Raw genomic sequence first — 14,079 nt, 5'->3', positions numbered from 1 at the left:
GTCATTTTCATTGAAACAAATTTCCAAAGTGAGTCTGTTGCAACCAAAAAATGAGAGTATTGTGGCAAATTAAAGACTAAACATCCTATTTAGTAGCAGCAGCAGCAGCAGTAGTAGTTTTAAGCTTATGCTATAAAAATATGGTTAATCTTTCAAGGTTCCACAAGACTCTTCACTGTTTTTCCTTGAAGAGGCCCAGATTGAAGAACGAACAAACCAACCAACCAACCAACCAACCAACCAACCCCTTACAACCTGCCTCAAGAAATCATCTGGCAGCAGCAGAAGCTGCTATCCAGACTGAGGCCTACCTTTTAGCAGGTGGAGGCAGGTCACATTGGGCACTAGATTTTAAAGAACCATTTAAAGAGCAACAAGCTGTCAATTGTGTCATGAGACTAGCCACTATTTGGGAGGTAGGTTCCACTGGGATTTTTCCTGCTTCAGGCACTAACATGTCTTGGGCAAGTGGGTGAATGTAAGAGAGGACAATATGAGGCATGCTGCTTCTTTCCAGCCCAGATACTCTATGGGTTAGCGGTTAAATTTGTATTGCAATTTTCAATAATGAGGGGCTGCAGTACAATGCGATGCAAGGAACGGTTGTGTTGTGCTTTACAGCTCCCACCTTGAAAGGACTGGACAAATTCATGGATGGTAAAGCTATTAATGTCTACTAGCCATGATGGCTATGCTCTGCCTCCATGGTCACAGGAAGCAATGGGAGGACAGAGTACCCTCATGGCCAGATCATGTTTGCTTGTTTCCCATAGGTGTCTGGTGGGCCACTGTGGGGACAGAATGCCATTGGCAGCTAGGTGGCCCATTGGCCTACTCTAGCAGGATAATAATAATAATAATAATAATAATAATAATAATAATAATAATATTTATTTATACCCCACCCTCCCCAGCCAAGGCCGGGCTCAGGGCAGCTAACAAGCAATAATAAAAACAAACTGAATGAATACAACTTAAAAACAAAATAAAAATACAACATAAAATATTGAAACATTAAAATATTAAAATGTAGCCTCATTGCAGGAGGAGAAAGGAAAAGAAAAAAGAAAGAAAGAGGGGGAGGGAATCAAACTGGCTCCAAGCCAAAGGCCAGGCGGAACAACTCTGTCTTACAGGCCCTGCGGAAAGAAATCAGATCCTGCAGGGCCCTGGTCTCATGAGGCAGAGCGTTCCACCAGGCCGGAGCCAGAGTTGAAAAGGCCCTGGCTCTGGTTGAAGATTGAAGTTAATCTAACTTCCTGGGACCACTAGGGTGTTGCTATTTATGGACCTTGAGGCTCTCCGTGGGGCATACCGGGAGAGGCGGTCCCATAGGTACAAGTTCCAGCTCAGGGCAGTGAACAAATGCTCGGTGTGACATTTCTGTCGCTAAGCTTTGGTGTATTCACATTCCAACCAAAGGTTACGTGGGAAGCAACCGTCACCCACTTTCCCCTCAGCCCCACCAAGCTGGGACATTCCGACGAGACGTGATGAAATTGCCTGCGTTGGCAACAAGAATCTTTGATATAGCTGCGTTTTCCTGCCCTGGACCTGCACCCGATACTGCTTTGTATCAGTGTGAAATAGATTGCTTTATTGGGAAACAAGCGGCATTTCTCGCTTGCAGGGAGAAAACAGTAGGGTCTGATTCCGCTTTTCCGGCTGCTTGCAAGCCTCCACGCCCAATTCCAACGCACATGTCTTCATTCAGAACAAACATAAACAATGCCGCACACGCCCTGAGCTCCCAGCCGGCTCCAGCATTTACAGTTTCTGTGTCTCTTTAAGCAATCTCCATCAATAATTCACCCCTCTTGCAATTCATCAAATATTCATCTTTTCCCTGAGTTCCCCACTACCGATAGGCCAGTATCAAGGTGAAGGGATGAGGGCAGGCTAGCGAAGGAGTCGCAGCGAACCTGTTGCCAGCTCCTGGATGGTACTCATTTACCCAGGGCTACAAAGCAAAAGGAAACCTGTTCCAGCGTTCTGCTGCCAGACAACTTCATCCTCCCACCTCCTGTCGCTGCTTGCTGGGCCTGGCTGCTTAGATAGATTTCGCTCTATGTGGGAAACGCAACAGAGAGCTTATCTGGAGTTGGATGGCTTAGAAATCTTGTATCGGTCACTCCAGCACATCATTAAAATAGGGAGAAGGCCTGCCACTAAGCAACACTGCTCTTTTAAAAACGCGTCTTCTGCTTTTGCCTATGGAGTTAACAAGCACTACTCAAAACAACAACAACAACAACAATACCCATCTTTATGTATTATATTTGTAAGCTGCCTTTCCTCCAAAGAGAGCGAGGCAGCATACATGTTTTGTAAGTGGACTAGAGAACTGTACTGATGGGCAGCCATAAAAATGTAAAGAAATATTAATGGGAAAAGGCATTGTGCAGGGTACTCCCTTCCCCTCCATTTTAAGCGTCACAACAACCTTGTGAGGTGGTGGGATGCATGCGTACGTAATTTAATTTGTATGCCACCTCACAGTTCAAGCCATGCTCAAGGCAGCTTACAACACAAAAGAAACTTAACTGCAATGTAACAAAAATAGCCATAAACAATAAATAAAACATCATAACTGATAACAATATAATTTTATTTTTTTAAACCCAACATAACCAAGGCTTATCCATTAACGCTCCGTATCCAAACATTGTTTTTCTTTGCCCCAGAGTTTTCCATATGAAAACCCAGTATTGACAGTTGTGCTGATTGAGCACTAAAGAGCAGTTTTTTTGCAGGAAAAGCTCTGGGGCAAAAACACCACAATGCTTGGACACAGAGATTTCAAGCGCTGACCTGTGCCTGGAAAGAGTGGGGCAAATGTGTGCATAAGCCCTAATGACTGGCTCAAAGTCACCTAGGTAGGTTAAAGGTGGGTGGGAATTTGAACCTAGTTCTCCTTGGTCTTACTGACGATAAAGTTGGCGGTGCAGGGGACATGCATGATATCTGGATTTCCTTGAGGGAAAGGGCGGGACATAAAATAAAATAACAAAATGTTGTTTGCAGGACTGAGTCTTGGTTTGCATACTAGGGCAGCTTTTAGCATGCCTGGTTATACTAGCCTCCCATTGTGCCGACTTTGCTGGGGAAAGGTGTGACCAGATTATAAGCTCGGTGCTAGTGAAGGCTGTGGTTCTGGAGGTGGACTCACCTTTGCTCCCTCTTGAAATGTGCTCCTGGCTAACTTGTCCTGGATTTCTGGAGAAGATAACCAAGGGCATTTGAGCAGGCGTGAGTGGGTAGGAAGGATCTGCTCTAATTTGTGCAATACCTCTAGTGCAGTTGAAAAGCAGGGATTCGTTTCACCTCATGCCCACACAAAAAAGGTCGAGAGAGTGCACAATGTCTTACTTCAGTGTCAGTGCTGCTTGCCACCTTTGCCATCCCCAAACCTCAAACATACCCTCTCTCACTCTGAGGAAAAGAAGAAGACTGAACAAGCACAGCAGGTCTGAAACTAAGCTTTAAAAAAGGTCAATAATGCATTGTGGAGAAGGGTGGAAAGAGATCTGTTGACAGGAGACAAAGGGAAGTTTATTGGGTATAATTCTGCTTGTGTGGATTTCCTCCTCCAAAAAATGCTCCAGAATTACTGTGATTGATTAAGACAAGGGCCACAGGTAAGGTAAACGCCAGAATAAGAATGTGTAAACTGATTTGATACAATTCACAAGTCCTAAGCAACATCTACTCATTAGTATACAGGCTTCCTTGATCACTAACTAATTTGTTTCCTGCATTTTAGGGGTGACCCAGACAAATGTGATATCTGGGGGAACACGCCTCTTCATCTGTCAGCAGCCAATGGTCATCTCAATTGCCTCTCCTTCCTGGTGTCTTTTGGGGCCAACATCTGGTGTTTGGACAATGACTACCACACTCCGCTGGACATGGCAGCCATGAAGGGCCACATGGAGTGTGTGCGTTATTTGGACTCCATTGCTGCCAAGCAGAGTGGCCTCAACCCCAAGCTGGTGAGCAAGCTGAAGGACAAGGCCTTCAAGGACGCAGAGAAGCGGATTAAGGACTGTGTAAAGATGCAGAAGAAGCACCATGAGAGGATGGAGAAGCGGTACAAGAAGGAAATGTCTGACCACTCAGACACTATGAGTTTTTCCAGCTACTCCAGCAGCACTCTGAGCAGGAGGTTCCAGCACATGTCTATGATGACTTCCTTGCCATATTCTCAGGCCACCATACACGGCACAGCCAAGGGCAAGACCAAAATCCAGAAGAAGCTGGAGAAAAAGAAGCAAGTGGATGGCACCTTCAAAATTTACGAGGATGGGAGGAAAAGTGTGAGGTCCTTGTCTGGCTTGCAGCTGGGCAACGACGTCATGTTTGTGAAACAAGGCACCTACGTTAGCCCAAAGGACTGGACCCGGCGCAACGTTAGGGACATGTTTATGACAGACGAAGATACTGTCTCCCGTGCCATAAGTGACCCAGGTTTGCACATGGACTCGGCCCATTCTGAGGTCAGCACTGATTCTGGTCACGACTCTTTATTCAATCGACCTGGACTTGGCACGATGGTTTTCCGGAGGAACTATGTCAGTAGCGGACTGTTTGGAATTGGCCAGGATGACCCCAGCATGCTGGGAGAGGACAGGATGGGTGTTAAACTTCACAACCGCCTGCAGCGCTCGCCAAGTCTCAATGACAGCATCGGCAGTGCCAACAGCCTGCAGGAGAGGAATGTGGAGGAGCTGCCGTGGGATGAGGTGGAGCTGGGCCTGGATGATGATATCGAACCCGAGACGAGCCCCCTGGAGACCTTTCTGGCTTCCTTGCATATGTCTGAGTTCATTTCAATCCTCAAGAAGGAGAAGATTGACCTGGAAGCTCTTATGCTGTGTTCGGACAATGATCTGAAAAGCATCAACATTCCACTGGGGCCCCGGAAAAAGATGCTGGATGCTTGCAAGAGGAGGAGACAGACTATGGAGAACCCTGAAGTCATAGAAGACACTGAGCTGTAAGCAATTGAGCCCCCTCCTTTCACTCTCCTGGAATGCACACAGGTCTTCAGCATGTGATGCGCATAGCATAGAATGGTACTTCTTACGTACATTCATATTATGTATTTGAATAACAGGAATTCTCCGATAGATCAGGGTGCTAGGAGAATGTCTGCGTAGCACACAGCAGAAAATTGCCAGCAGAAAGACTGACAAAAATGAATTTATACAAATGTTTCAATGTTTGCAAGCTGGGTACACAAGTTGCCTTGAGGTAATGTCTTAAATCAGATTCTTTTTGCTACCTAGATTAAGGTAGTGTTGGTATCAATATAATTTTTACCCAGTGAAATCAACACTAATGTGCTGCCATTAAAGCCACTGGAAGCCATTTTTAAGCAGTCTTGGCCAAAAAACCAGACAAAAGCTGAGCTTCTAGGGACAGACTTTGGGCTACTCCATACCCTTACAGGACAGGTCTAATTATGGACTTTTGGGCTCACACCATCTGATCAGCAAACTCACAAGCACAGTACTGGCAGAACCACCTCCTGCTGCTTCAGATGTTGCATTGCATCACCCTCTGTTAAAGGAGCATCTTGTGTGGTGGTGGGGAGACTTCCCTTTGGCTGTTGCTTACTGGCCCATAGTCCCATACTATTTGTACCTGTCCAACAGCTAGTTCGGGCCTGTTGGTAGCTTTAAAGCAGGCATGAGAAACTCATAGCCCTTCATATGCTAGACTACATATGCTAGACCATAATTCTTGTACATTGGATTGTGCTGGCTGAGGCTCATGGAAGGCCAGAGTTTCCCCACCATCCCTTAAGAGGCAAAAATAGTATTCAGGTGGTTGGTCTGAAGAACAGATAGATCTGGCTTTGTAAGCAGACTCTCATCTACTTAATCAGTGGCTGCCGTCAGATAATATATTTCTTATGTGACAGCATGGGAGCCTTCAATTAATCATAGTGTTGGCATTAAAAACCTGTGCCACTTCTTGGTAAACCGCAAGCCTGTTATCCCATTCTTATTCCTAGCCTCAAGTGGTTATTTGTAAAGTAGGTCTGAAGATTTAAGTACGCATCTTTACTTGTTGCAAAGAATGGAGGACAGGAACTGCAATCTCCTAGGCAGCTTTGAGAAACGTTTTGTGGAATGCTGGATTTACAATGGGCTTCTCACAGATACCAGTAATATTTTTGTTGCTTCATACTTTTGTATCAGTGATGACTCTGTAGCCCTGAAAAGTTCAGTAATTGTACTTTAATGTCCTTTTACGTTAACAAAATTTCTTCTCTCCGTTGCAGATAGCTGTTTTTAAGGAACAAGAAATGAACAGAAAAACAAAACCCCAGTTCTAAGTTGCCAGAAAACATCTCCCAGTGATCCTAACAGTGGGAAATAATGAACGCCATAATAAAAGGCCCAATTCTAACCACCTCTCAGCTTCCTTTCTCTGCTTTCCTGCCTGCAGACTTTTGCCAGAGAACAGCCTCCTGCTTAAGAGCATTTTGGGGACATGAGTTGCACTACACTAATCTAACCATGCAGACTTATACATGTCTACTCAGAAGTAAGCCCCATCAAGTCCAACAGGACTTACAGGGCCTGTGGCGCTCCAGCTGTTGTTGAACACTTTCCCCCACCACAGGTTTTCCAGGCCTATCCTATATGAACAGCGACGGATGAAGGAGCTTCATTTGAACCAAACCTTCACGACTCTGTGATTACCACCACCAAGATTTGCAATGTCAGTGGAATCCCACCAGTATTGTAACTTTGGCTATCACATTGTGAAGCCACCATGCTTAGGGCCAAGTTGAGCAGGAGCTCACCTGCATTTCCTGCTCTGAGAACTCTAGGGAAATTGCTCTTTTTCCAAGTAACTTTGCACAGTTCAGGCTGCATGACTTGGAGTGGGAGGCAAATGTATGGAAATAGGCATGAGTGGAATTAGTTTATTTTTTATGCCTGCCTTGTCTTTATGCCTGCTGCTTTCACTTACTGTGACTGGAAGGAACACACACACACACACACACACACACACACACACACTATCTTAAACCTCTTTTCCCCACAAGGTTTATATTTTTGCTAATGGATGGGCTGGTCTATGTTACAGAACTTCTCCTGGTGATGTATCTTCATCAGTTTTGCAAAGGCTTTGTTGCAACGTTTTAAATAAAGGTAAAACAAGCTAAGCCATACCAATGGGATTGGTGAAGAAAACTCCACTGACAAAATATAGGGGCAGACCTTTCAGCACTGGACAGCTTATTGCCATGTGTAAACATAGGTCCCTCCACTCACAGAGTTGTAGAGGGTCATCTAGTCTAACCCCCTAGGAATGAAGGAATCCTGCCCACAGCCGCCGCCCCTGTGCCACTGTCATTTGACAGCAGTTAAGAGCATCTGATCACATATGCATGTGGTTTGAATCCAAAGGACCAATACTGGGCAAATTTAAACTGTGGTAAACTGAATTTTAGCCAAGCTCTTTGTTTATATTAGCCATTAAACGAACAACCTAAACTTGGTTGCAATTCTCAAGCCTACTTTTATTCAGTAGGATTTCTCTGGAGCAAGTGTTGTGTGGTTTGAGATCATGGAGAGAAACTGTTTCCCTTTCTCCACTTTACATGACTCTCTTGTGCCCGACCATATCTACAGTGTATATCTTTCAGGCTGCAATCTTATGTGTAAGCCTGACTGAACATCAGTGGACGGAATCCAATGTTGTGCAAACCTTCTCTTGCACAGTGGGCCTTCACTGCTTCCTTCTCTCTCTCTCCTGTGCACACCCAAATTTTGCTCTGGATGGGGAGTCCCCACCATCCAGAACACATATTCTGAGGTGTGAAGAGGGCTGGGAGAGGGAGAAGGTGAAGTCCTATTGCATGAGCCGAAGTCAATTTTACAATCCAACAGGGACTCATTTCTGAGTAAATGTGCATAGAATTGGGCTGCAGTTTGGTAAATGTTTGTGCATTTACAGTACACCTCCTATCGTCTGTGGATGTTTGGTATGTTTTGTATTCCTTGTATGTATGTATATCCAACCCGTAAAAGGACCCTGTTGTTTACTGCTTATTTATTATACCATGTGCATACTATTCCCTGCCACTGCCTGATTACAATATTTTTAATAAAAAGAACCTGGCGTAGTTTGTCTTTCATGATTGCAATTTAGAAGAGGAGGCTGCTTCCAGGTACGTTTCCTGCAGGTTTATTTTAAATGCAAATTGCATCATTTGGGACTAGAACAAGGGCAGTATTTTAGTATAGCCAGATCCCAGTAATTCCAGTTTTTGGCCAAAATGAAGCCCACTGACTCCATTCCTGCTCTGTTTCCAAGCCAGAGAGACCATTGCATCACTCATTCCAGGCGCTTTGAGCCTGGCATGAAGCCCCATTTCTCATAGGTAGTAGCTCTACTGAGATGGAGCAATAGATTGAGCACAACACTGCTGAAGAAAGCAAGAGATTCCAGCAGCTGCAGCTTTCTGAAATGCTGATTCTCACAAACACTTTTAAGGTGGATTTGATTTGTTGCAGACAGCAAAAATGGATTTGATTTGTTGCAGACAGCAAAAATGTAGCGATCACCAGAACTTGCATAGGGTTGTGCAGGTCCCAGTGTTCAGCTGATATTGAGTTTCATTGCTATGCAATGAAGGTGAGGAAGTTGAATCCTTGTTCACCCATATAATCTCACTGTGGGTCATTTCACAGACGTTAAGGTGCGTTTTCCAGAAGTGTATGCTCAGTACTGGGGGCCCAGCAAACAGCCTTGTGGCAGCTTTGACATTGGCCCAATTCACAGCTAATTGCTGAACCAGTGCTGAGTTGCCCCATAGGTGACCAAACAAACCATGGCTTGTTTCTCTAATGTTTGGGTTGCAGTCCAGCTGTTCTTGCCTTCAGCTTTTGCAGACTGGTGAGCATCTGGGGTGAGGTGGCCAAGCACACCTGGCTTAAGGAAGGTGTGACACTGCAGCTGAGCACGTTCCCAGAACATAACAGCTGGTGAATCGGGACGCTTATTGGTACAAGGCACTGCATGACAGATCAGTGTACCCCAAATGACAACTTGTGAAGCCACATCAGTAGAACTCTTCAACAGATGATAATAGGAACTGGGCTTTCCACCCAGGAAATAAAACGTAGGCTATGGGACAAAATGTCCACAAAGAAATACAATCTGCACAGTCTGTGGCTATTCTATGTAAACATATAACAAACACAGTGAGTGAACACTCACAACTGCAGTCGTCTTGTGCGTGTCTCTCTCTTTTTCCACACCACCAGACCAGTAGCATAGCCAGCCGGTCTTGAAATAGCTCTCTGTAGTAGAGTCCTGGCTTTCACCTTGTTTGCTCCTAAACCACTCCCTGTTAATGGACTATAGAATTGGTAGTGCGATTGCACCCTCTGCTGGAAAAGAAGCACTAGAAACATCTGACAACAATTCTGCAAAAGCATGCCCTGTCATGCTTTCTATATCTAGGCCGGCCAGCAGCCTAGGCGTGCTCTTTCGGTGTGACTGGGGGTGGGGACTGGTGGTGGTGCAATAGGAGTGCCAGCCATTTGGGGTGTTTTCAGAACTTGCAAATTAAACATGAAGGCGTTTTGTATGCTCCAGGGCATCTCTCTCTCTCCCCCCCCACACTCTCTATATGTGCAATAGATCTACTGGCTCTGCTTGGAGAATGCTGATAAAGGAATTACTGTACTGGAATCTACCTTCCTTTCTGACAGGTGTGGCTTTTTTCTTGCTGCTGATCTCGAAGATATAAAGTGCAGTCGCATGCATTCCTACTTGGAAGTATATCCATAGGCCTGACTACCAGGGAAGTGTGCACAGCATGGGCAGTTGATGCAGTGCCCTTCAGATATTGTTCGACACTGGGCTAAACAGCCATTCCTCAAGAGATATACAGTAAAAGCAGAGCATGGTGGACGTATAAAAACACAGTCTTAAGACATTTTGCTGCCTGCAGCAAAAGAAAAGAGGGCATTCTGAGTTAAACGAAGCTTTATCAATTTGATTTCTACTATATAAATGACACAAATCCTGTTAGGTCTCTTAAAATGGCAGTGCCTTAATGTTTGGAAGTGTAACATATTAAATGAAGGTGCAATGATGAATATATTTTACACACACACACACACACACACACACACACATGTGTGTGTATACAGTTCTTAGATTTCCCAGACTGTGCGGACAGCCCTTAACAGGGTGACCTTTTGCAAAACTCAGACCGAAGCCTTGTGTCCCTGGCAACCTCTTTGCTCCATTCCAGGATTTGTTTCATGACACGATGATTGACATTTGTTCCTCCCTCCCTTTCTCAGTCCATACCACGCAAAATGGAGTGAAACCAATACTAAGCAGTTACTTAGCAGGAGTGTCTCCAGCTGTGGAAGCATCTGAGATCTTAACTGACAGGCTAGCATAATGAGGGGGTGTGAGGCAAAAAGAAGCTGCGCCCATTACAGGCGGCATTTGGAAACCTCTGGAGGTACTGTAGGTGTGTGTTTGCTGCTGCGAGTCAAACCCTGCCAGCTAAGGGGGCGACAGACCTTGCTGCAGAATTTTGAGCAGTTCTGCAAGAACGGCAGTTCTGCTATTGAGCTGCTTCAACACTGGTGGCCCATTGGTAATTGTCCATTTCACATGATACGGGGAGAGATGAAGAGGACACATTGACCATGTATTCCAAGTTTAAAGATATGCAGGTGCAGTCCACTGGTGCTGAGAAACACCCATTTTACAACTTGATTTTAAGATTGTTTTATGCTACTTTCCTGGGGTCTCCAGCTATCCTCAAGCACAGTACAGTGGTACCTCGGGTTACGAACACTTCGGGTTACAGACTCCGCTATGCCGGAAGTTGTACCTCGGGTTAAGAACTTTACCTCAGGATGAGAACAGAAATCACACAGTGGCGGCGCAACGGCACCAGAGGGAGGCCCCATTAGATAAAGTGGTATCTCAGGTTAAGAACGGTTTCAGGTTAAGAACAGACTTCCGGAACGAATTAACTTCGTAGCCAGAGGTACCACTGTATATCCTTTTTCCTTTGGTTAAAAGATAAGGCTGTAACCCCTTTGCTATCTGGTCAATGCAAATGCCCCATTCTCCTTCCTCAAAAAAAAGAAAAGAAAAGAAAAGAAAGATTAGATAGCCTTCCCTCACCTGGTACCTTCCCAGTGTTATTAGACTACAATTCCCATTAACCAGAAGCCTGTATGGCCCATGTTTAGGAATGATGGGTCCTGTAGTCCAAAGCATCTGGAAGGTGTCTGGTTGGGAAAGGTGAAACCAGGGCAAGAGGGGCCAGCACCTGCAAGGTGCTGGAGAGTGCCTTCACTTGAAACTTGTTCAGCCATTAATAAAGTTGCTGAACTACAATTCTCATTATTCCTGACCTTCAGCTATGCTGGCTGGGCTAATGAGAATTGGAATTTTTTTTAGGGGAGGGATTGGTCTGGATGTCCCCTTCGGATACTTCCCAGGCTCATTTTTTTTTAAGGCTGGGGTCTGGAAAATAGGGTGGGGGGCCTGCTCAACTGGTCAAACCTGCCACAGAGGTCTGGCTTTGTTAGATAAAATAGTTGGCCAAGTAGCTTTCATTTTGTTAAAGAGATTATTCCACAAAGCAGGGCTCTCCTGGAAGGAGAGAGCCTTTGGGGAATCGGGACATAGGTGATTCAAGTCTTTTGTGATGAAGGCTTTGCCGGGCTAGCTTTTGAAAGAAAACAGGCGGAAGGTCAGAGAGCTATCGCTGTCCTGATCCTAGCTGGAGACAATATATGCAAGAACAGAGGAATCTTGGGGCTGGTGTTCTGCTTTTGCTTGGTGACACTCACATGCCGAAACAGGCTCATTGGCTGCTGCTGAAAGGAAGCACAACTGGTAGGTCAACCAGGCAGGGCCACCGCCACACGTGCTGATTTGCATGCCCATTATTTATGGCTGTAGCAAATGCATTCTGGAGAGGCATCTTGTGAAACCAGCACACAGGCCAGTAGAGGTTTCACCCCTTCCAACACGCTTAAGTATTTTGCCTCCAAGGCAGAAACTGCTTCAGACTGTGAGCGGCCTTTAATTGGTTCTTTTCATAACAACGAGAAAACAACTGTCCTTTCCTACAGGCAAAACTTCCTATTCCTTCTTCAGCATTTCTATATAGGCCTTTTGTCGCCTTGGTAAAGACGTCCCATGGATTTAAAAATATGACTGCTTCTTATGACACTTATGACACCAGCCAATCTACTTTACAATCCCCACCCATCTCTCTTATTATTTTATGGGTGAGGGTTACCCAAGACTATCCCATGGGTCTACTCAAATCCAAATCCCTCCCACCAGAATATGCAACTGTATGGCATGCTGACTATGGAGGTTAAAACAGTTAAAAACGACGACACCAGGAAATAAGATACCAGGCTGGTTTCTAAACACAGTATTTTTCTGGGAAACTACCTGGTATCTTGTTTGAGAAAACAGTACTCTTGGTTTCAAGCTCTTTCCAGATAAGTCTCCTTTCATAGCTGCACAGTGGCAAGAAAGTTTAATTCTATTTCCTGATTGTAAAGGCAAGATATTCTCTCTCTCAATGTATACAGCAGGTTAGCCTGTACAATTGTCTCATATGCAAACCATACATTTAAAGCACATGGTTTCCTCCAAAGAATCTTGGTAGAAGTTCTGTACTCCTCACAGAGCTGCAATTCCCATCTTTCTTAACAAACTACAGTTCCCAGGATTCAGGGGGGGGGGGTGACGACGATACCACATGCTTTAATTTGCACTGCATAGATGTGATTTGCTCTGGAGTAAGATGGAAGAAATTGAACTGAATCAGAATTTTAGTTTCAAATTTAAAAGCTGACTAGTTTCCCCAGGAGAAGTATATTCAAAACATGGTGGGAAATGTAGAACTCTGCTTATCAAATAATTTTCTCTTGCACCTATCAATTTTGTCTTTCTTACTGCAAAAGCAGGTCCAGTCATTTCTCTTTGTGGCCTCCCATATATCAGAAAGAACTCTATCCACATAGAGTGAGGTAACAAAATGTAGTGGAAATATATTCTGCTCCCCCATATTTAAGAGAGCACATTGTTATGTGCTAGTATGGTAACTGAAGTTTTGCTTTCCCTGTCTATAGAAGTCAACTGTGTGTGTTATCACACCACACCAACCTTTTACAAGTATTGTACCCGAATGTGTTTTTGGGTTGTATTCTAATTGTTCAAGATATATGTTTGGCACATGCACACTAAAGCAAAGGAAACTAGCTATGAAAGTTTGAGTATCAGAAATTTAGTTCCGTTTTGATTTTTTTTTTGCACGTTAAGTTAACTTCCACATACTTTCTATAACATGCAAGCTTTGGACTTACAGGTTTTCCCAGTGAGACGCCTGAATGAATGCCCTACTACGGCTCACTTCTTTATGCTTGTGCAGTGACCTAGGGAAAGTAGAAGATCAAAACCTTGCTCGCTGGTGTCCTGAAACACTGCAGGTGTTTTTGGGTTCTTCCCAAATTGAGCAATTACAATCTGCCTACTTGAGTATCCCCTGAAGTTTCAGCAGAAAGGTTTGCTTCCTTCCACAGAAATGTTGTGCAACCTTGCGGTGTGTTAATCAAGAATGTAGGTTATTCCAACCCCCGGGAGATGCTGCAATTCTGCGTGGTGGGTAAACTGATCGCAGAACATTGCCGTCTGAATATCTTGTGCTCATCTCCTAGGGATGCTTAAATGTCTGGTGCATCTTTTGCCTTGGAGCGTGGATCAGAGGACTGCTTGATTTATCTCATTCTCAACAATCCCCTGATTCTGGGGTTCTTATGCTAAGCCCAAACTGCTGGTTTTCTAAGTGGAAACTTGCTGCCAGCCCACTCGGACACTCCTGAAGATAAAGACTAAGGATATCACCAGGATTGTGATTTAGTTGGCATCCCGGTTTCAGAACAATATCCAACTGGCTCTAACTTCTCAAGAGAAACAGTATCACAGACAAAGGACTCAGCTACATTAGTAAAAAACCAAGATTTTGAATTCGTTATAAACATGCAAGATGGC

The 14,079-nt window shown here is 44.6% G+C and overlaps 1 protein-coding gene across 8 annotated transcripts in view; it reads left to right on the top strand.

The window, feature by feature from the left end:
• USH1G (USH1 protein network component sans) overlaps positions 1-8,136 on the top strand; it is a 36,227-nt gene extending 28,091 nt beyond the window's left edge. For 5 of the 8 annotated variants that reach the window (XM_082211112.1, XM_082211107.1, XM_082211109.1 and 2 more), the window contains 2 exons: positions 3,764-4,996; positions 6,290-8,136. In XM_082211112.1, the coding sequence (XP_082067238.1) occupies positions 3,909-4,996; positions 6,290-6,293 (1,092 nt within the window). In that variant the 5' untranslated portion in view covers positions 3,764-3,908 and the 3' untranslated portion in view covers positions 6,294-8,136. Of the gene's footprint in view, positions 1-2,037; positions 3,639-3,763; positions 5,076-6,289 lie in introns of those variants that run through there. The other 3 variants (XM_082211110.1, XM_082211111.1, XR_014216489.1) reach the window with 3 other exon arrangements.
• The last annotated feature ends 5,943 nt before the right edge of the window (positions 8,137-14,079 follow it).

This window comes from Podarcis vaucheri (assembly GCF_965113315.1).
Source record: "Podarcis vaucheri genome assembly, chromosome: 2".
Taxonomy (NCBI): Eukaryota; Metazoa; Chordata; class Lepidosauria; order Squamata; family Lacertidae; genus Podarcis; species Podarcis vaucheri.
This window is presented reverse-complemented; position numbering and strand designations above follow the sequence as displayed.